A 21,368-nucleotide genomic window follows, 5' to 3' on the forward strand; every position below is an offset into this window, starting at 1 on the left:
CAACATCTATTTCAGATTTTATAATTAAAAATCTTAGCAAACTAGGAACAGAAAAAAGAAAGTCCTTAAATTGATACCCAAAAATCTACATCAAACACTTTTCTTAATAGAGAAAATTTAGGCACATTTCTCTTAAGATTGGGAACAGGACAAAAATGTACTATTACTGGTACTACATAACGCTGCTGGAGATCCTAACTAATGTGGTAAGAACAGAAAAAAAAAAGGTTTAGCAATTTGAAGGGAAAGATGAAACTGCAATTATTTATAAAAAATATGATCATCTATATAGAAAAACCAACAGAATAAAGAACCTATTACAATTAATTAAAAAATTGAGCAAGGTTATCAGAAATAAGATCAACTTACACAAATTTCCAACGTTTCTCTACACCAGTGGTTCTCAACAAGGAGTGATTTTGCCTCTCAGATAGGATTGATAAATTTAACAAATAAAATTTAAAAAGGACACTCAGTTAAATTTGAATTTAGATAAGCAATAAATAATTATTTAGTAAAACATGTCCCATGCAACATTTAGGACAAAATACTGGGTGTTAGTATTTTATGTGGCAACCCCACTCCCAGGGGACATTCAGCAATGTCTGAAGACACTTTGTCACAACTGGGGAAGGGGTGCTACTGGCATCTGATGGGTGTAAGCCAGGGAGCTGCTAACATCCTACAAGTCACAGGACAGCCCTCCCAACAAAGGATTATCCAGCCCAAAATGTCAATGGTGCTGAGACTGAGAAACCCTGTGATAAGGAACCAGAAAATATAATAAAAATCAACGACCATGCACAGCACGTACAAACTGTCTGGGGATTAACTTACCAAAGGATTCACAAACACTCTCTAGAGAAACTTTGAAATTCTGAGAAAAGGCAGGAAAGTTTATATGAATACACAGAGAGACATTCTATGCTCTTGTGAACACGCAAAAGGTCAATTCTACCCCCAAAATCGGTAAATTCATTGCAACGCTAATCAAAATGTAAGCTGATTTTTTTCATAGATTTGATAAACTTATTCTAAAATTTACATGGAGGAATAAAGGACCACGGTGAGCACAGTCAAATTTGAGAAAGAAAAGAGGGAGACTTGCCCTGCCAGATATTAAAACGTGCCTGAAAGTGGTGGTAATGGAAACAGTCTGTTACTGGTTCAAGAACAAACAAAAAGATCAATGGAGCAGAAAGGAACACTCAGAAACAGACCCTTGCAAACTTATTATATTTCAGAAAAGCTGTTACTAATCAGTGGGAAAGGGCAGATTCACTAATGACATGAAAAAAAAAATAAAACTGGACCCTACCCGATATTACATAGAAAGATGGACTCCCTAAGGGTTTTACATTCACCCTTTAAAAAGTAAAACTATAAATAAAATTAATAGAAGACAATGTTAGTAGGCTAAGGGTGAAAAAGGCCAAAAGCACAAACCATAAAGCAAGAAAGATCGGTGATTTGATTACACCAAAAGAAAGGATTCCTAGTCAACGAAGGGTGCCGTGGACCAAATTAACAGATTGGGAGAAGATGCATGCAATATCTAAAGCAAGAAGGGACTCCAGCAAATCAGCAAGGAAAAAGAAAGAACCCTGGATGAAAAATCAGCAAATATGGACAGGCAATTAACTGAAAGAAACCTAAAAGGCTAAGAAACATACAAAGAGATCCTCAAACGCATAATAATTAGAGAAATGTAAATTAAAACAACCACACAACTCATTTGACACTCAGCACATTTATAAAAATCAGAAAACTAGATAATGCCGAGTGTTGCCAGAAATCACTGCTGGGGGTTTTGGGGGCGGGGGCACCCTTTCAGAAAAGTAAGCTGGCAGTACAGAGTCAAATTAAGTAAATGCACACACTACCATCCAGCTCTCCCCCTCTTGGTTACATGCCCAGGGAGATTAGCACAGAGATGATGAAGGGGACATGTACAGAGATGCTCACTGCCATGATGTTTGTGTAGCCTGAGGTGAGACAATCCACATGTCCATCACTGGGAGCGTGGGTGGGAAGAGAGCGCATGGGCACAATGGCATATGATGCAGTAATTGGAAGTTATGAATTAGATGTACACATAGCAGCATCTATGGGTCTTTAAAAGCCCGGCGCTTACAATTGAACAACAAAAAAACAAACAACCCGATCAAAAAATGGGCAGAGGAAATGAACAGACACTTCTCCAAGGAAGATATACAGATGGCCAATAGGCACATGAAAAGATGCTCAACATCACTAATCATCAGGGAAATGCAAATCAAAACAACACTAAGATACCACCTCACGCCCGTTAGAATGGTTATAATCACCAAGACAAAAAACAACAAATGTTGGAGAGGATGTGGAGAAACAGGAACCCTCATACACAGCTGGTGGGAATGCAAATTGGTGCAGCCTCTATGGAAAACGGTATGGAGATTCCTCAAAGAATTAAAAATAGAGATGCCCTATGATCCAGCCATCCCACTACTGGGAATCTATCCAACGCACCTGAAATCAACAATCCAAAGAGGCTTATGCACCCCTATGTTCATTGCAGCATTATTCACCATAGCCAAGAAGTGGAAGCAACCTAAGTGTCCCTCGACTGACGATTGGATTAAGAAAATGTGGTATATATATACAATGGAATACTACTCAGCCATAAAAAAAGACAAAATCGTCCCATTTGCAACAACATGGATGGGCCTGGAGCGTATTATGTTAAGTGAAATAAGCCAGAAAGAGAAAGACAAACACTGTATGATCTCACTCATATGTGGAATATAAACCAACACATGGACAGAGAAAACTGGACTGTGGTTACCCGGGAAGTGGGGGTGGGCACAAGGGGTGAAGGGAGTCATATATGGGGTGATGGACAAACAAAAATGTACAACCCAAAATTTCACAATGTTAGAAACCATTAAAATATCAATAAAAATCAAAAAAAAAAAAAAAAAAAAAAAAAAGCCCGGCGCTTAGCGGAAAAAAACAAGTGGCTTTTAGCCAATTGCATTTTGTAAATTAAAATAGCATGCAGACAAAATAACATATGCTTCACAAAGACACACAAATAAGTTGCACATCAATACAATAATATGGTTGCCGATCATGACTACAGACTGGGAAGGAGGATAAAAGGAAATAAGAAAATTTAAAAAGCAAGAAAGGTCCTTGCAAAGATTAGAAAAGGCTCTGAAGCGAGGAGGAGGAGTAATGTAGCCTTCTGCACCTGGGGCCCAAAGTAAAGAAAACAAAGCAACAAAGAGAGAAAAGAGAGGCTTGATGGGCTTGGCAGAAGCTGGAAAAGCTATTTCCAAGCTGCAAGCAACCTGAGTGCAGACTGTCCGTTTGTCTGAAGGAAATGGATTTCTCCAGCAGTCAGGGACCCCACGGAGGAGGCGCAAGTTGGGCAGGGAGGCAGCCCGAGGGAAACCCGTGTGTACAGGTGGCCCAGGGGCTTCGAGGGCCTCCAAGTGCAAGAACCGTTTTAAATTATACACTGAGAAAATTCCCTCCTGAGCGTCTTGCCCAATATTATAATCTGTGGGGCATTAAGGGTCTATGTCCACCTGGGAGCCCCTGTGCGAAAAGGGAGAGCAGTTCTTCCCCAGGCTCTGCGGTGGGACAGCAGCGACCTAGGGACAGCAGCGACCTAGGGAGGGCGGGTGCTACCGAAGCTGCCCCGAGCAGAGCGGCCGCTCCAGAGCCCGGCGGGGGGGGGGCAGCTCCCAGAAGGGGAAATCTGAGGGGAGCTGCCGAGGAACGGAGATGGGGCCCTTAGCACAGAGCTGGGGGCCTCATCTGTGCCCACAGTCCAGCCAGGGCAGAAGGGACATTCAGGGAAACACATACCTCTTATGTCATATATAATTTATTAACAAAAGCAGGATCATAATATACTGCTCTGTAACATACTTTCAGCATGAAGCAGCTTTCTGTCAACATTTTCTGTGATATTAGGTATCCTTCTGTAACACTGTATCGGCTTTACGGGGCCCACACCAGGTACTTGTTCAGCCCCAGGCCCCGCCCTCCCCTGCTCTGGCTGGGCCTCACCGGTACGCCGTTTTCCAGGCTCCCTTTGCCAGCTCACTTCCTGCTACGTCCAGTCAATGGGAGACACCACAGAAAACTAGAGTGGGAGGGAGAAGCCAGGGTATTTGAACACCCCCTTACTGTGGTTCTAGCTCAGTACCCCCTCTCCAGCTTTTGGACTCTAGTCCAGCCAGTGGGATAGAAGCAGCTTTTTTTTGTTTTCCTTTTTTTGGATATTGCTAATCTCTTGATCACTTGTTTGGCTTCTCATCTCTTCCATCCCCTCTATAACCAAGTCCCTGTGTTAAAATCTCTGAAATAACTGAAGCGAATTGTCCTCCTGACTGGACCCTGATACTGGGTGGCAGACCCACCGTATGCAGGTCCCCTCCTTTGCTATTATAAGCCAGACAATAGCCAATACCATTAAAGCTAAATCTTAGTCCCCAACCTATGTCTATTTCTTCTGCACAAATTTCTAGAAAATTACACAAAACATGCTTTTGATGCATATGCCTATTTCCCTCCTAAATGCTTGTACCAGCTTGCACTCCCACCAATAGTATATGAGAACGCTCCCATAATTTCACCAATTTGAATTCGGAAAAATAGGGTCAAATTTGAATTTCTTCACCACCAGTGAGGCCAAATTTTGTTTTGGCTATTTCTGGTGTCCTCTTAGCCTTGGTCAGCTTCCTCCCTGTTACTGTTAGGCAGGGCCATGTCAACGTCAGTAGGTGTCGCTAGGGACTTGTGAGGAATTTATTTCCCAGGTTTGTGATTTGCTTGTTAAGACAGAGGCAAGTGCTTTTTAGGTGTTCATATAAGTCAGGCATTGCTTAACGACCAGGATATGTTCTGAGAAATGCGTTGTTAAGCAATTTTGTCATTGTGCAAACATCATGGAGTGTACTTACTACACAAACCTAGAGGGTATAGCCTACTACACATCTATGCTCTATGGTACTAATCTTATGGGACCACCATTGTATATGTGGTCCATCATTGACTGAAATGTCGTTATGTAGCATATGACTGTATATCCCGAGTGTGAATCGCATATGCCTATAGAGACCAACCAGAGCCCATCAGGGTTCTGCTACATTTCAGCCAAACCACTTAAACAGTAGACTGCAGGGCCACCCGTGGTTCTTCAGTGGTGCTTGAAATCTACATCAATGATGGCCTAGGAAAAGTCATCTTCCAGTTGCAGTGGGACCCGAGTTTCTGGGAAGAGAAATATCTGGGGTCAAGGCCAAATCTTGGCCACATGCCTGTCAAGCACATACAGTCAAAATTACGACATCCATAAATTATTCATACCGACCAGGAAGTACTAATATCCCCAAAAGATGACTGTCCTCTTGAAAATGCTCAGGAATCACACATAGAATATTTTGAAAAATGTTAAAATTTATTAATAATAGTTAACATCACATAGTTAATTCAACTAGCTCTTTATTGTACATGACAACATCTTCACTAGACTGAATGTGAGGATTTGAGATGATCCACTATTCAAAACATCCCAAAGACTGAGATGAGAGTCACTGTATTTACATCAGGCAAAGCAGCGTCAGCACGGAACTGTCACCTAATTGTGGGAACACAGACATCCAAAATGCAGTTGCCAGTGTTCCTTTCTGGAAACCAACACCACATATTTAATAGCTACACACACAGCTCTACCTTTAAAAAGTGTGCAATTTCAAAAATGGTGCCTAATTTCCAAGTTTAAAAGTTTATCTCTATTTCTTGGCCATCCTTTAGTGATACACAAATCTAGACACTGTTCTCAGTATAAGTTTGATAAATGTGCAAAAATTGGGTGCCATTGAGTGGTGTCTTTCCATCTTCCTCTTTTGATCTTTGTATCTTACTCTATAATGTTACAAGGGCATTCCCTCTTTATCGTGTGCTATTCAGGTGTAATGCATGTGAGTGTACATATTTTAGGGCAGAAGTGGGCTTTCAGATTCAGAATTAACTGCACTCCTGAAAAGGAGGGTATGGAAGATTTTATGCCACTCCTCCCCCACCCCCCACCCCAGAAGTTTAAAATATAAATACTGGGGACAAAAACAGCTCAGCCTAGAGAAGCCTTCAGCCAACGCTTCTTGTAAAACATTTACAAAACACACCAATTTTGCTAGGAGGGCACAAATCCATCAAAAGTGTTGTCCCTGAGGTTTTGTTTGATTGTTTCATTGTTTTGTTTTGGTTTGCTATTAAGAGTTAGACACAATTTTTTAAAAATGTTTTTGGTGGCTTCCTTTATCTTGTGAGAGAGCTTTAAAATACTACTGGCTGCCCTAAGAATGAAGATTCCTAAGCAGTGAGTCTGTTTGAAATGATTTCCGTTTCCTTTGGTTAACATCCCATGTAATATTGCCCCAGGAAAGTCTCTAGACAGAACAGCCAGTTGCTGTGGTTTCTTCAATCCGTAGGCCCAGCCTCCTTCACTTCTAGGCCCAGCCTCCTTCACTTCATCCCCCGCCGCTGCCTTCCAAGTTTCCAAGTCTGGAGGGAAAGGAGGAGCCGAGAAGGAGCTACTTGGCCATTCACTCACCCTGAAGAGGATTCCCTTCTCTTCCCGCAGGCGAATGAGGTATTTTTAGCAACCACTCAGTATCTTCACCTTCCGTCCTTTAACTACACTGATCTACTAGTGAGGCCGAGTCTGAAGAGACCCTGTGTATCTATATACATAACAAATTCACATATAAATACATAACATACAATTGATCATTACATACAGTATCAAGATGAAGGAGCAGATGTACTTCATGAGCTAAATAAATTTCAAACATGAGTTAAAATGAAAATACAGTGTTTCCACTTCTGCAGTAAAAATTTTTAAAACGGACCAAAAAGTTCCCCCTCCCCTAGAGGTCTGTTGCTCATGGATGACTCATGAACCCACAAGGAGATGTGACAAGCCCACTCGGCAGGAAGTATCAACTCGTGGCTTTGGTTTTGCTTGCTCAGACTCAGCATGCTTTCATTCCAGGAAGAGCATCCACCAGAACCCCCTGGGCATATCTTGTAGATGAGGTTGAAGAGGGGCTGCCACATGGCTAGTCCCTCCATTGCCCCCCTCCTTCCCCCACCTTCTGCTGTGGGAGAATCAGGCTCAAGTTAGTGGAGACTTCCCAAATCTCTGAGAGGAGAAACAGTATCAACCTCCGTGCTGGGGGACACCCTCCACCTAGAAATGGTGCGTTCAGGGTCCCAGGTGAAGCAACTGTTATGTTTTCATTATTGTCCCCTGTGTCCCCTGTAGGATTACACAGGGTTGTGGAATTTGGCCAAGGGGATTACTAAAGGTTCAATTTGTTTTAAGTTTTAAGAGAACCAATGGAAACGGTTGTGATGGGTGTGAGCAAATCGTTACTTCAAACTGTATTGATCTCAGGAAGACCAAGGCTTGGGCACCGAACTCTACAGTTGAGTACACACCGAGATAAAACCCAATCCGATAGGGTCCTCTCTGCCAAGGAAAAGCTAAGGGGTCTGTCTCTGACATCGAGGTTGGCATCTTATAATTTAAAGCAGGGAAGAGGGGGAACCGGAGGAAGTCCCTTCTGATTTCAGGGACTCTATCGCTGCCCAGCCTCGCGGATGCGGCAGGCCACAGCAGTGATGAGAGCCGCCCCCTTCCCGCTGCCATCCTCTGACTCCAGGAAGGACACGTCACATTTTGGAGCCAGGTCCTTCACCGTCTCACGCATGACTTTGGCAAAGCTGGAAAAGTCGGGAGGAAGACACAGAAAAAACACCTTAGTCATGATTGATTTGTGTCCTTGGAGATGAGACCCTAAGAAGTGATGCTGGAAACCCAGGAATAATTAAGCTGAGGAAGAGGATGACAGCTACCATGTATTAAGCGCTTACTATGCATTGTGTATCAGAAAACCAAGGCTTGGAGAGGCTAGCAACATGCCCAGATTCTATGTCATGGCAGGAGAGTGGGGAGCTAAGATTCAACTGTGGGACAACTGTCAGAGAGTCTGGGAAATTGTGCTCTTAAAACCAATCAATGAAAGAGAAACTCAGCAGTCCTGGATGCCACAGTGTGCCTTGCAGAAGTGTATATAACCTGTTCGTAAACTCCGCAGGAAAAGACCAAGCCTGACGCATATGATGTTTTATTTTCCACAGGTATTGACTCACATGAGACGCATGTCTAATCCAAAATGCATTAATGGCAAAAGGAGCAGGCTTAGGGGGCTGCTGTTGGGACACTACGGTGATCACAGATCTTTTCAATATGGTACACGAGCACTAGAGAAAGAGATGGTCACCATCTGCCCCAACACAGCAGTGTCCGGATGCCCCTCCCCACCCGCGAAACCAAGCCCCAGTGCCATGGCCCGGCTTGTCCCCCCCCAATCCTCATCTGGGACTGAGGCTCCTATTTCACAGGGACACTAATCATCAAGAAAAGGGACTTGGAACTTTTCGAGGTCCACTCTTTTCACTAACTATGTAGACTCTGGGCAAGTCTCTTAGCTCCTTGACATCATCATGGTGAGAGCAGGTAAGAATTCAATGGAGGAGTCCCCCCATCCTCATTCCGGTGCCCAGGCCAGGGACACAGCTCTATTCTTTTAACTTTGAGCTGAAAAGCTTTCAAGGGAAAGAGATTGGGGCACTTCCTGACTTCAAAATAATTTGTTCAAGACAAATGCAAATGAGTGGAGAAGAGGGAAGAGAAATGGTGATGAGAGGAGAGACAGGAGAAGACAGATGGAGAAAGACAGAGAAAAGAGTAAAAGAAAAGAGAATTCAGTACTTTCATACTAGGGAGTAAGGGGGGAACTTTTTCTATAAAGGGCCAGACAGTAGATATTTTCAGTTTTGCGGCCCCTGTAGTCTGTTGTGACTACTCTGCCATCGTGGCTGAAAGCAGCCATAGACAATACGTCAACGAGTGGGCATGGCTGCATCCCAGGAAAACTTTATTCACGAAAACAGCTGTGGCTGTAGTCTGCCAGTCCCCACTCTAGACTGGAGAAAAAATCTTGCTCCAGAGTTCCAGCATACATTCACTAGAATGTTCACAGGAGCACTGTTTGAAATAGTCAAAACCTAAAAATAACCCAAATATCCATTAGCAATACAATAAACTATAGTATACTCATTCGAAGGTACGCTATACAGCCCTGAAAATTAATGAACTACAGGTGCATACTTCAATGCGGATGCATCTTAAAACCATAAATGCTGTGTGAGAAAAGCCAATCACAAAAGAAGAGATGTCATATGATTCCCCTCATGGCAAGTTCAAAACTAAGTAAAACTAAACAATGCAGATGCATTCCTAGATACATGGGGAGAAAGGATGGCGTCACCAGAGCACTTACCCCTGGCAGGAAGAGATAGGGGTGCAATTGGGGAGGGGCTCACAGGGGGCTCCGAGCTGGTGGGGAACACCAGTCTACCTCTGGTTATTAATCTTTAATCTAAGTATACACATTATATACATTCTGGAATGCCTGATTATTTGCTCTAAAGTGGAGAGAGATAAGGGAAAACAAGGAAGGAACAAAGAGATGGAGAGAGAAAGATGGCTACGGAGGGTTGTCAGGACGGAGGGTTGTCAGGCACTCACTGAGGATGTAGCTTGTAGAGGGTCCCGTCCACGCCCACTGTCACTTTGAGGGTGTCCAGCCCACGGTTTTCTCGTATTTTATCCACCACAGCCGCCATGCCTGCACCACAGAGCTGGGCTGCCCGCTGCGCCACCACGGTGCACACCTCCTTGACGATGATGCTGTCGTCACAGGTGCTCTCGAGCCCCAGGTGCTGCAAGATGGCGCGGACCTGCTGCAGGGCCAGGCAGTCACTGGAGCAGGAGGGAGACATCAAGTGGTCAGTCATGTGCCAAGAGGGGCTGGTGGCTCAGCCCTCCAGGGGCCTGGCTCTTTTCTCAGGAGAGGTTCCGTGGGGCCTGGCCATCGGGAAGCTAGATGTAAAGGCCACTGCCCTGCGAGGTGGCTCTCGTTCTTGAACTGAGTTCAGGAACCAGCGCTCATCCCACTGGACCACACAGACTCTTCCTGAGCATGACAGGAATATGAAGAAACAGCACCCTATTCCACTTTGCCCAGGCGAGGTCGGGCATTACTACCCAAAACCGATACTCAAAACAAAAGGAAATGCACTGTCTCTGTCTTCCACTCAGTCGGAAATAATAAAGACAAGACAATGCTTGTATGTGGCAGTTGCAAAGCTGGTCCATGTCCCTTCTCTCATTGCTGCTCACGGGTCAGCAGGACAAGCATCACCAACCAACATTCAATCCCATTCTATTTCTACTGCCCCTCCGGGCTGGTCTGAAATCTACTTGTGCACTATTTATGAAACAAATGTTAACAAAACTGTAGGGAGAAAATGAACCCTATTATATAGAGAATTATCTGAGAAGCCTGGAATCATCTTCTCGCACATAAACAGACATGGTAGAACATATTCTTGCTAGTCACTGGTGCAGACAGCCTAGGGCTCCACTTATGGCAATCGTCCAGCCCCTGTTTTTCTATACACCTGAGGAATGACACAGCATTAATTTTTAAGGGGCTCTGAAATTCACCATTCTAATTTGGAGCTGACTTCTCCACCATTAGACTGGAGGGGGAAGCTTTACTTTAATGAGCCGTCCACTGCATGGCCTGTTTCTGCATTGCCTGACATGCCACCTTCACTCAATCTCAGTTGCCTTATTACTGCAGCCAGCAGTTAAGAAGAACCTTCCAGTGAAGCATAAGTACTTTCATAGGTTATCCTCCTCTGTGCATTCCAATTTGCATCTTATGAGCAGGTATCTTTCCAACCTTGATATTTGGTCTAAAAACCAACAATATTACTTTGTATGGGCTCATGCCAGATTAGCATGATTTTTCATGAGAACATTATATGTTTCCCCTAAAATGCCAACTCTCCATAAGGTACTTTAAATAAACACTATACATATGAATGTGTTAGCTACTAAACTAACCTTTACATAGGGCACACCCTGATCTTACTGGAGCTATGGAAATCCTTCAGCTCGCCTGACCATGAAAAGGAGGACACAGGCCCACCCTAACCTGGGCCCTGAATTCTCACCTCTCAATCTGAGACAGGAACTTGGTTTCAAAGATTCCCCTTGTCTTGAGCCGCTCTGAGATGCGGCCACGGAAGAGCAGCCCACGCTTGGTGAAATCGATGAGGATGTTACGGACAATCTCGCCCAAGTACATGCCACTCATCATTTTCTCGAACCTGCAATGTGGATAATGTTTGTGGAGGTTAAGTAGGCAGCTGGTGGGATGTTCTGAGACAGGACAGACCAGCTCAGTCCCACCTAATGCATTAGAAAGTAGAGGGCATGTGGATTCCTCTTGGTGGGAAAGGAAATGCTACTTGATTCACTTGGGCAGGATTCCTGGTGTCCACATGCTGAGCCACAGGCTTTGTTGAAGCTGACCACAGTGCCTGAGGCTCACAGGGTTCCCGGGGGTTGGCCCCACCTTCTGGGCTCATTTCCCTTCCAAGGCTTATTCCTGACTCCTCAAGAAGGAATCCACACCCCACCACACTTCCAGGAGAAGGGTAGGATGCCGAGTCTTAATCCTTAACTTTAGTAGGCATTTGGCATGCTTTCTCTTCAACCTAATCATTATCACTCAAGTAACTAGTGCCAGCTGGAGATCCTGTCCAGCCACTAGAACTGAACGTGACTACTCAGTGGTTTGAGCGTATTTTGGGAGCAAGTGGTTCAACCGGGTATGTGTTTTTCCTCACAGTCCCAGACCTAGGTTTTAACTCTCTCTCCCCTGCCTGTTCTCCCAGTCCTGGGGGGTGGCTGCTTCTTACACATATTGACTCTGTGCTCCTCGGTGTCTCCTTTTTGTCTTTTCATCCCTCTAAAACCCATGTAACCAATACCCTTTATGAAATTCTCCTTGCAATATAACTGCTGTGATTTGTTTTCCAAACTGGAATTTGAAAGTGTCCAGTCCAGCAGGGGGAAAAAGGACTTAACCCAGAACATTCCAGAGGTATCTGACAGAAACCAATTCCAAGGAAATCTCGTTATTAACATCTCTAGAGAATGAGCATCCTGGGATTTGCTGTTGTACAGACTCTCCTCACTCGTCACTGTCCAGTTCTGGGATACACATACCAGGGCCCACACGCACTTGGGTGCCTACCTCTGTTTGCCAGGGTTGAGGGAAAGCTCATCCACAGCCACATCAAATTCCGTACAGAAGTCGTCTAGGCATCCGTTATCCCCGAAGGCCCCCCACTCCGTGTTGACACACATCCGCCCCTCTTCCCCTTCCACCAGCTCCACGTTCCGCATCTCCTCCATGTAGCAGGCGTTGCTCCCCGTGCCTGCCAATCACGGAGACGTCAGGGCCTCACCCAGCATGTCCTCCCACCCATCCAAGGTCGTGGGTCCCCATGCAGGAGGGACAGCCCGGGTCCTTACCAACAATGAGGCCGACTTCACAGTGAGGGTCTTCATAGCCACAGGTCATCATAGTCCCAACCGTGTCGTTCACCACAGCGACCACGTCCAGGTCAAATTCCTGAGAGGGCAAAAGCAGATCCCCAGTCCACAAATGAACCACAATATTCTCCCTTTGGATACTTGCAAGGGAGATTTATATATGTACAGAAAACTTATCTTATACGGCAATGTTCATTCTCTCTTTTCACTCAGGTCTCTGCTCAAATGTCACCCCCTCAGAGGCCTTCCCTGGTTATGCTATTTAAAAAAGCATGTCCTTCCCCAGCCCACTCACCCAACTTCATTTTCCTTCACAGCTCTATAGCACCTGACATTAGCTCATGGGTTTGTTTATAGAACAAGAGTTTGTTGTGGTCATTCTGGAATCTCCACTGCCAAGAGTAGGGCTTGACACCCAGCAGACACTCAAGAATTGCTGGAGGACTAAGTTAATTCTCCCCTCAACCAACACCCTGCCCTCAACATCTCCCCCACTTTCTGAACACAGATCGTTTCAGGCCTCAGGCCACGTCGCTCCCACCTCGCGCCGGTGGATGGCTTCCTTCAGCAGGGTGACCACGTCCTCGCCCTCGCAGCCGGACGCCTTGAAGCCTTTAGTCCACTTGAGCAGGATGCTCTAAAAATCGCACACAAGTGCATATGAGGGTATCAGAGAAGGTATCATTCCCAGGGGCTGGCTGTGTGCCTAGTTCTCAACCTCACAGGTTATAGATTCCCTTTAATAGCCAATCATCTCACCCACGAATGATTCGAAACCTATTCCACTTGCTTGAATTTACTGAGTGCTACAGTGCACCAGGCACCGGGCTAAGCACATCCCATGTGTTACATCATTTAATCCTCACAGCAACCTTGTGAAATATTTATCATTAGCAGGCCAATTTTACAGGTAACTGCAGCTTTGAAGTAACTTGCCCAAGGCCCGTGGCTTGAAGAAGAGGAGCAGGATGCCCCCCCAGGCCCGCCGACTCCAATGGATGGGCTCATGAGCGCCACACAACTGCCCCTGCCAGGAACTGAGTTCCACACGCTTGTTTCCTTCACTGGGAAAAGCAGTTTGCCCTGTCCCTGCCCTATATTTACATCAGAGGGGTCAGTGTGAGTCTCTTAATTTTCAAACTCCAGTATGGAGTGAACAAGCGCCCTGCCTATAGTTGGCGTGACATCTAGGCTTCCCCACCACTCCAGTGAGGGAAGCGCTGCAAGCACCCTGGAGTCCCCAAGCCCCCTCATCTTCAGTGCGGCCCTTCGCCATGTCACGAGGCCCTTGAGGAGCAGACACACGGTGGCTTTGAACATGGGAGGAATGTTCCAGGTTGTGTTCCCTGATTCCCTCTTTGCCACAGCCCTCAAGGAATGAGTGTCAAGGACTCCCGGGCCCCCTTCCCGAGAGGCCAAAGTCCATAAATGGGCTGTGTGCTCACTATCCACCCATTTGTGTGGTTCCTCCAGGCCTTGTTCGGTTGTTCATGCCCATCATCTTGGCATTTCATGGCCCAGGAGTTTGGTATCACAAGTCAACCTGATGTGTCATACTGTGTTCAAAACCTGGGCAACTTGAAAAAACAAAGTACAATCTGGCAGTGTCTGGGTTTACACACCTACATCCAACAACTGTGTGCTTATCTCCACCCAACTTTCCTGTCCACAAATTAGCTTTATGGCTCTGATGAAATTTTGTATTGGGCACTTTCAAGTTTGCAGAATGTGTAAATAACACTATTGCAGGTGGTCCTTAATAATAAGATGAGGAGAGGCCTCAACAGCCTGGGAGACTTGCCCAAAACCACCAGCTAATCAAGGCGGCTTGAGGCCTTCAGGCCTCAGCACCTGCTGGTTTTCCCATCAACAGGATGATCTCACCAGAGCAGAACCTGGCTTACAGAGAGTTAGAACAACAGGTAGAACCCAGCTTCTGTTTCATTTGCTCTTAATTTTTACAATTCTAGACTGAACACATGGTCCTTATGGAAACTTAGAACATATAGATTAAAACCTGCGCTGGCCCCGTGGCTTAGCGGTTAAGTGCGCGTGCTCCGCTACTGGCAGCCCGGGTTCGGATCCCAGGCGCGCACTGACGCACCGCTTCTCTGGCCATGCTGAGGCCGCGTCCCACATACAGCAACTAGAAGGATGTGCAACTATGACATACAACTATCTACTGGGGCTTTGGGGAACAAAGGAGGAGGATTGGCAATAGATGTTAGCTCAGAGCTGGTCTTCCTCAGCAAAAAGAGGAGGATTAGCATGGATGTTAGCTCAGGGCTGATCTTCCTCACAAAAAAAAAAAAAAAAAAAAGAATAAAACCTAAAATGATGATCTGGAATCTTATAATTCAGGCAGAAACAGTTAACGTGTCTTGGGGCCACGTGATAAATATACAAAGATATATATATGTTGACATGAAAAGATGGTGTCTTTTTAAAAATATTTCAGTGGGAACAACCTGGAAGTATATACACTGGAGTGTTACATTTTTATCTTCCTATTAATTGCATTTTTTGGATGTTTCTATATTATAGAGATTATACTTTTCTTTAAAAAATTATTTTAGTTGTACCACCAATATTTTCCCATGTCATTGAAATTTCTTCCAAAGAACTAGTAGCTGATATGAGACAGTGAATGGTTCATAATTTACTATTTCTGTTGAACAATTAGGTTTGTTTCTAATGTCTTTGTTATAGTAAGTAATATTTCATTAAATATCACATAAATATTTATCCGTGTTTGATAATTCCCTTTGCCAAATGAGAAGACTTTGAAAACCCAATGCATTGACACTGAAAAAAATAATGTGTTGAGACGAAGAAATTGGAAAAGATAAGAGCAACCCTGGACTGGTAACACTGGACAAAGGTTAACAGGTGCTGGGAAATACTGATGAGGCAGTACAGGACATCCCCTTCATTGCAGGACATACCCAAACCTTAACTGTACTAGTACACATGGTGAATTTAACTCTCAGAGGGAAGGAGCAGGAGGCGTTTACAAAACTCAGCTGAGCAACATGAGGGTTGCCGTTCCAGGGACCCTGTGGTCCTCCTACATGCCCCCTCCACACTGCCAGGCCTTCCTGCCTTTCTTCCCCATCAACTCACTCTTCTGACTTGGATGATCCAAGTCTCCCTCATGCCCTCCAGGGATGTGCTCAGAATAACATCACCCTGCACGTCCTCAGGGCTCCAGCATCCCATTGGTGCCACATTCCAAACAGCAGCTCTGGCTTTTCTGAGCTTCCTCCGTCAGTCCAGTTTGTTTGTGAGCATCTAAAGCAGGAGCCATGCCTCTAGACCCTGGCCTCTCCGTCCACAGCACACTGTCCACTTGAACCCTGCATGTAAGCTTCTAGATGACCGATTGAGACACAGAGGAGCAACTGCTTAAGTAACAGTATCCTGACACCTAATATACCAATTGTCAACCCAGCACAAGCCCAAGCATCACCTACTCAGCTCTCCTACACTTCTCAACACACCCACGTCCAGAATACCTGGGAGCACCGGATCTTCACCCACCCACTTCCTTCATCCAAGGCAAGTTGAAAGGGAATGAAAAGCCAAGATGTGACTAGAGAAGCACCAGGGCATCTAAAAATAAGAGGGGAACGAAAATGTCCTGAGCCCAAAACAAGGGCCTCAGGAGCAGGTGAGCTAATTGAGAGCATGGGCTGAGGTGTCAGGAAACTGGAACTCTAACTGTGGCTTGGCCACTCCCAAGCTGTATGATCTGGTGCAAGATACTTGGCATCTCTGTAGACCTTGTTTTTCTTTCTGCAAAACGGGTACAAACACCTACCTTATATGGTTGCTCTGAGGGTTAAATGAGATAATGCACATAGGAAGCCTAGAATAGTAGCTGGCATAAAGTTCTTAAAAAATGTTAGTTGTTAATATTTTGATTAGAAGCATCATCATCATACCAAAGATTGTTACCTACTTAACCTCCACCAGCTCTGACTTACTCACTCCCATCAACAGCGCCCTCCCACAACTGGTCACTCATGCCTTTCTTTTGCTCCTCTCAGCTCGACTTCCTCCTCTGCTCCAAACTCTGGCTGGTTTAGAGTCAATAAAGCCCCTAGGAGAGCCCTCCAGGAAGGCACTGTTACCTCGTCCAGTCTGTTCTGCTGGCAGGGGAAGGAGAAGGTGAAACCCAGGGGCAGGGACACGCCCTTCATGCCCATGTACTCAAGGAAGTCGGCGATGCACTGGACGATGTGGTCGAAGAGCTGCAGGGAGAAGTTGGGCTCTGAGGGAGGGGGCCCTGGTCAGGGCAGGCTGCCCCTGGCAGGGCCTGAGCGCGAGCTTGAGAGCTCCACCCAGGAGAAATGCAAGCTCAGGCACACGCCTGATTAAAGACCAGGCCAGGGCCCTGGCCCCCCTAGCCTTCCCCGGGACCATGGGTGAACAGAGAAAGCGCTGTCCTCCCAGGTGAGAAGTGGGTGTCTACTGGGGTCCCCTCCTGTACTGCCAGCCTGCCTCACCTCGTCCCCTGTGCCGTGCATGATATCCTGTGGGATAGAGTAGATCTTGTTGTGCATCTCCACTCCACGCCGCTTCCCATTCCGCACGCGCACCAGCAGGACCCGGAAATTGGTACCGCCAAGGTCCAAGGCCAGGAAGTCACCTTTCTCTGGAAAATAAACCCGAGAACATGATGAGTTGGGGCATCATCACCACTTCACCACAGCAAAGAGTGACAGCCTAAAGGGCCTTCCTCTAAGGGAGAGCTCTCCTGGGAGCCCCTTGACAACCTCGGGGATGATGGACTGTGAGCTCCACCTAATGGTAAAGAAAATAAGATCCCAGGACCAGGGACCTGCTGGCTCCTTAGTGGTTCTCAAATGAGTTCAAGTGTTGAGGTCCCAGAAATCACAATGAGCTCTGCAGAACACGGGAAATGGTGATACAGTAAACTCAAAAGTATCCAAATACACCATTCATGCTAAATCAAAGGCCACCTTATGTTAGGTTCTAGAATAGAGAAGGAACAGCACAGTCCTACTCTTTGAAGAAAATTGAAGGGATATCTTTTTGGATTAGAAAAGTCTCCTTTGTTGGGCAATCAATGTGCTACGTGTCTCATACACAGTCCTCAGACAACCTTCAGGCAGCCCTGAGAGGGAGGCATTGTGTTCCCTTCTGATGGTGGAACAAGACGTGGCTGAGCAAGGCTGAGTCACTTGCTCAGGGCCACACCGCCAGGAGAGGGTAGAGCAGGGACCAAGTCCCCATCTCTACCTCTAGAACCTGTACCAAATGTGCTACAATGGCCTGTTCAATGATTGTTTTCTCTGAATAGGAAAAGACCTCCACTTCTTAGGTTTAAGACCCAGACCAGGGATTAGCAATCTTTTTCTGCAAAGGGCTAGGCAGAAAACATTTTAGGCTTTGTGAGCCGTAGTCTCTGCTGCAACCACACAACTTTGCCATGGTAATGCAAACCAGCCATAAATAATACATAGACAAATGGGCATGGCCATGTACTAATAAAACTTGATTTACAAAGACAGGCGGTGGGCCAGATTTAGCCCATGGGCTTTAGTTTGCCAACCCCTGACCTAGGGCTTATAAGACCTGGCCCTGGAACCAAAATTCCTGGGTTTGAATCCCAGCTCTGCCATTTTCTAGCTGTGTGAACTTGGGCAAGTTTCTGAATTTCTCTGTGCCTCAGTTTTGTGCCAAACACAATAGTTTGTTAATAAACAAAATGAACTACTAATCTCCATTAACAGTTAAAGATTAAATGAATTAATATGTATAAAATGCTGAGAGAAGTGTCAGACACATAGTAAATATTCAATAAGTATTTACTATCATTACCGTTCAGTTTTTAGCAGAGAAATGCCTTGGTTGAGCTTACTGGACACTAGAATTCCCTACTACTGTAGCTGAAGAAACATTCTGGTCCAAATATCCAAGGCTAAGGCTGAGGGAGTCCTTCCGGAGCATCAATATCAGGACAAAGACCCAGCGTGCTGTGCTGGGTGGCGGCCCTGCCACATACCTGTGCCATCAGGGGTGGCACACACATAGGTGGGTAGCATCTTGACGGGGGCACTGGCATGAGTCTCCTTGCTCAGACCTCGCTCCATTTCTACCTTCATCCTCCTCTTGACCTCTAGCAGCTGCTCGTGGCTCAGCTTCAGAGGCTCCAGGGTCTTCAGGCGGGCTCGGTGTTGGTAGGCCAGCCGGTAAGCCACTGCCGTCACCATGGCTGCCCCCTTGCCACTGCCGTCCTCGGAGCAGAGGAAGCGGATGTCGCAGTTGGGCACCAGGCGCCGCACAGTCTTCTGAAGACGTTTGGCGAAACTGCAGTCACCGAGGTGAGGTAAGAGATGGGTGTTCACAATTAGGTCAATGGTGCAAAGGGTTGGGGAACATCTGGAGGCACCTGCAGGTGCAGATGCTGCCCTGGACATCCTCTCCCCACTCTTTCCCAATTCAGGGGTCACTGTATAAAAGCTTAGACATTCAACTGTGACCACACTGGCTGGGGTTCAATTTCTGCTGAAAGGAAAGGACGCTTCCAGGAAGCCACTGTCCCCTGCATATGGTCACACAAGACCTCCTCTTCCCACAGGCCAGAGCTCCTCTGCCCAATGTACCAGCCTCTTTGCTGGAGCCCAATGGAATCAGGTGATTCTGACACCAACTACTTTCATGTTTCATCACTCATTCCTTTAGATGCTGCCTGGAAAAGACCCAAAACAGAAAAAGTAGAAATGCTCTTCTGGATTTTGGCCATTTTTTGGCCAATTTCTGCCAATGATCCCAAAGATATCTCAACAGCTAAAGACAACAGTTGTGTTCAGCCAGAAATTCTCAGGTGGTGGCTGCTTTGAGCCATGGTCCCCAGGGCCTCACTACTCCAAGTGTGGTCTGTGGGCCAGCAGCATCACAGGGGGCTGTTCAACATAAAGGATCTCAGGCTGAACTCAGACCTTCTGAATCAGAATCTGCCTCTCAACAAGATCCCCAGGGGATTCATGTGCCCTGCGACGTTTTTGAAGCACTGGAGTAGGAGACTAGGGAATGGTAGGGCCGAGACCCTCTACATCAACCAATTCAGTTAATGAAGGCCCACCGACCTGGCACTCATATTAGGTGAAAATGATGGGACAATAAGTGGGCACAATAGAGAGATATCTTCCAGGTCCCAACTGAAATTTGATTAGTTTGGCACTTATGATCAAAACGTGGAGGGCAGAGCAGGATTAATTCAATGCCCAGGTCAGCCAGAGAGACTGGTAACCCACTGGGTTGGGGGGCCCCTGGCAGAGGACACAGCACCTGAAGGGACCATCAAGAATCATGAGAGGGGCCGGCCCGGTGGCGCAAGCGGTTAAGTGCGCGCGCTCCGCAGCGGCGGCCCGGGGTTCGCTGGTTCGGATCCCGGGCACGCACCGACGCACTGCTTGGCAAGCCATGCTGTGGAGGCGTCCCATATAAAATGGAGGAAGATGGGCACAGATGTTAGCCCAGGGCCGTCTTCCTCAGCAAAAAAAAAAAAAAAAAAAAGAGGAGGATTGGCAGATGTTAGCACAGGGCTGATCTCCTCACAAAAAAAAAAAAAAAAAAAAAGAATCATGAGAGACTCAAAGAAACAAGTAGAGAGAAACACTAACTCCCAAACAAGTGGGAGGCAAAAGAGCCCCCAGTGGCCAGGAGAGCTCTGAGTAGAGCCCCAGTCATCGGCAGCCTTCGGAAATCGCTTCCACCCGTGCCAAGGACAACACCCTCCCAGCTCCCCCTTGCCAGGCTGGGAACATTTTATTCTCCAGAGACCTTCAACTCCACGGTCCATTTCTACCACCCCAGAACACAAAATGGAATTGGCCCATAGAGTCACTGGGGTCTCTCTCGAGCCTGTCAGGGGACTCCAAGTCACTATGGGTCCCCAAACACCGACTCACTGGGGGTGTTTCTTGTAGACGGAGCCATCGACCCCAATGGTGGAGCGCAGCCGCTCCTCGCCCTTGTTCTCCTTGATACGCTGCAGCACAGCCGCCAGGGTGGCGGCGCACAGACTGGCTGAGCGCGTGGACACGATCTGGCAGATCCGGTGAGTGGCCACGCAGTCCTCCTGTGTCGGGTCCATGCCCAGCCGCACCAGGACCTCACGGGCCTTCTGGATGCCATCCTTGTCCCTGGGAAATAGAAAGACAGCATGTAGGCACATGTCCAACCCACTGTGGCCAGTGGGAGAGTGGTGTGTGGGTTCAGAAGGTAACCCCTCAGCTCCAGCATACACCATCTCCCACTGGGGGCAGACACTTGCTTCACTCTGCCCACCTATGGGGGGTAGAACAAGGAGGCGGAAAACACAACAGAGCCAACCTGAGGTTCCTCTCCCAGACACACAGACACAGACACACAGACACACACACACACACAGTGCTTCAGCTGCCCCTTTTTCCCCAGTGAGTAGAACTAGTATTTCTTACACACAGAATATATAAGGAGAAGGCCTTGTTCTCTGGGCTTTGTGCACTGAGTTGTGTGGGTGTGAGTTTGTGCTTTGTTTGCTTGGGGTAAAGAGAACGTGTGTCCCTGCCACAATCACCTCTGACTGTGAGCCCAGCGTGGGGCCCGCCCTGTTGCTCTGTGTACAGCAGTCAGAGTCTCCTGCATTTCACAACCCAGTGCGCACTGCTTTCACTTGTGCTAAGGACGGTGACAAAGGGCTCATGCTATGGGATTAGCACTCTTCTTAGGGGAACTAGATGCCTCACAAAAAGGACTTTCATCCCCTCAGAGTGAACAAGTAGGCACAGCTCCCTCAAGAGTTTCCACTTCAAGTCAT

The 21,368-nt window shown here is 46.6% G+C and overlaps 1 protein-coding gene across 1 annotated transcript in view; it reads right to left on the reverse strand.

The window, feature by feature from the left end:
* Positions 1 to 7,310: 7,310 nt before the first annotated feature.
* HK2 (hexokinase 2) overlaps positions 7,311 to 21,368 on the reverse strand; it is a 59,066-nt gene continuing 45,008 nt past the window's right edge. Inside the window, exons 9-18 of the mRNA XM_058550838.1 lie at positions 20,479 to 20,712; positions 18,570 to 18,874; positions 17,047 to 17,195; positions 16,672 to 16,791; positions 13,080 to 13,175; positions 12,518 to 12,617; positions 12,237 to 12,420; positions 11,149 to 11,304; positions 9,653 to 9,886; positions 7,311 to 7,782 (exon numbers count right to left, since the gene is read on the reverse strand). Of these exons, the coding sequence (XP_058406821.1) occupies positions 7,638 to 7,782; positions 9,653 to 9,886; positions 11,149 to 11,304; positions 12,237 to 12,420; positions 12,518 to 12,617; positions 13,080 to 13,175; positions 16,672 to 16,791; positions 17,047 to 17,195; positions 18,570 to 18,874; positions 20,479 to 20,712 (1,723 nt within the window). The 3' untranslated portion in view covers positions 7,311 to 7,637. The remainder of the gene's footprint in view (positions 7,783 to 9,652; positions 9,887 to 11,148; positions 11,305 to 12,236; positions 12,421 to 12,517; positions 12,618 to 13,079; positions 13,176 to 16,671; positions 16,792 to 17,046; positions 17,196 to 18,569; positions 18,875 to 20,478; positions 20,713 to 21,368) is intronic.

Source organism: Diceros bicornis, chromosome 12 (genome assembly GCF_020826845.1).
Source record: "Diceros bicornis minor isolate mBicDic1 chromosome 12, mDicBic1.mat.cur, whole genome shotgun sequence".
In the NCBI taxonomy this organism is placed as follows: domain Eukaryota; kingdom Metazoa; phylum Chordata; class Mammalia; order Perissodactyla; family Rhinocerotidae; genus Diceros; species Diceros bicornis.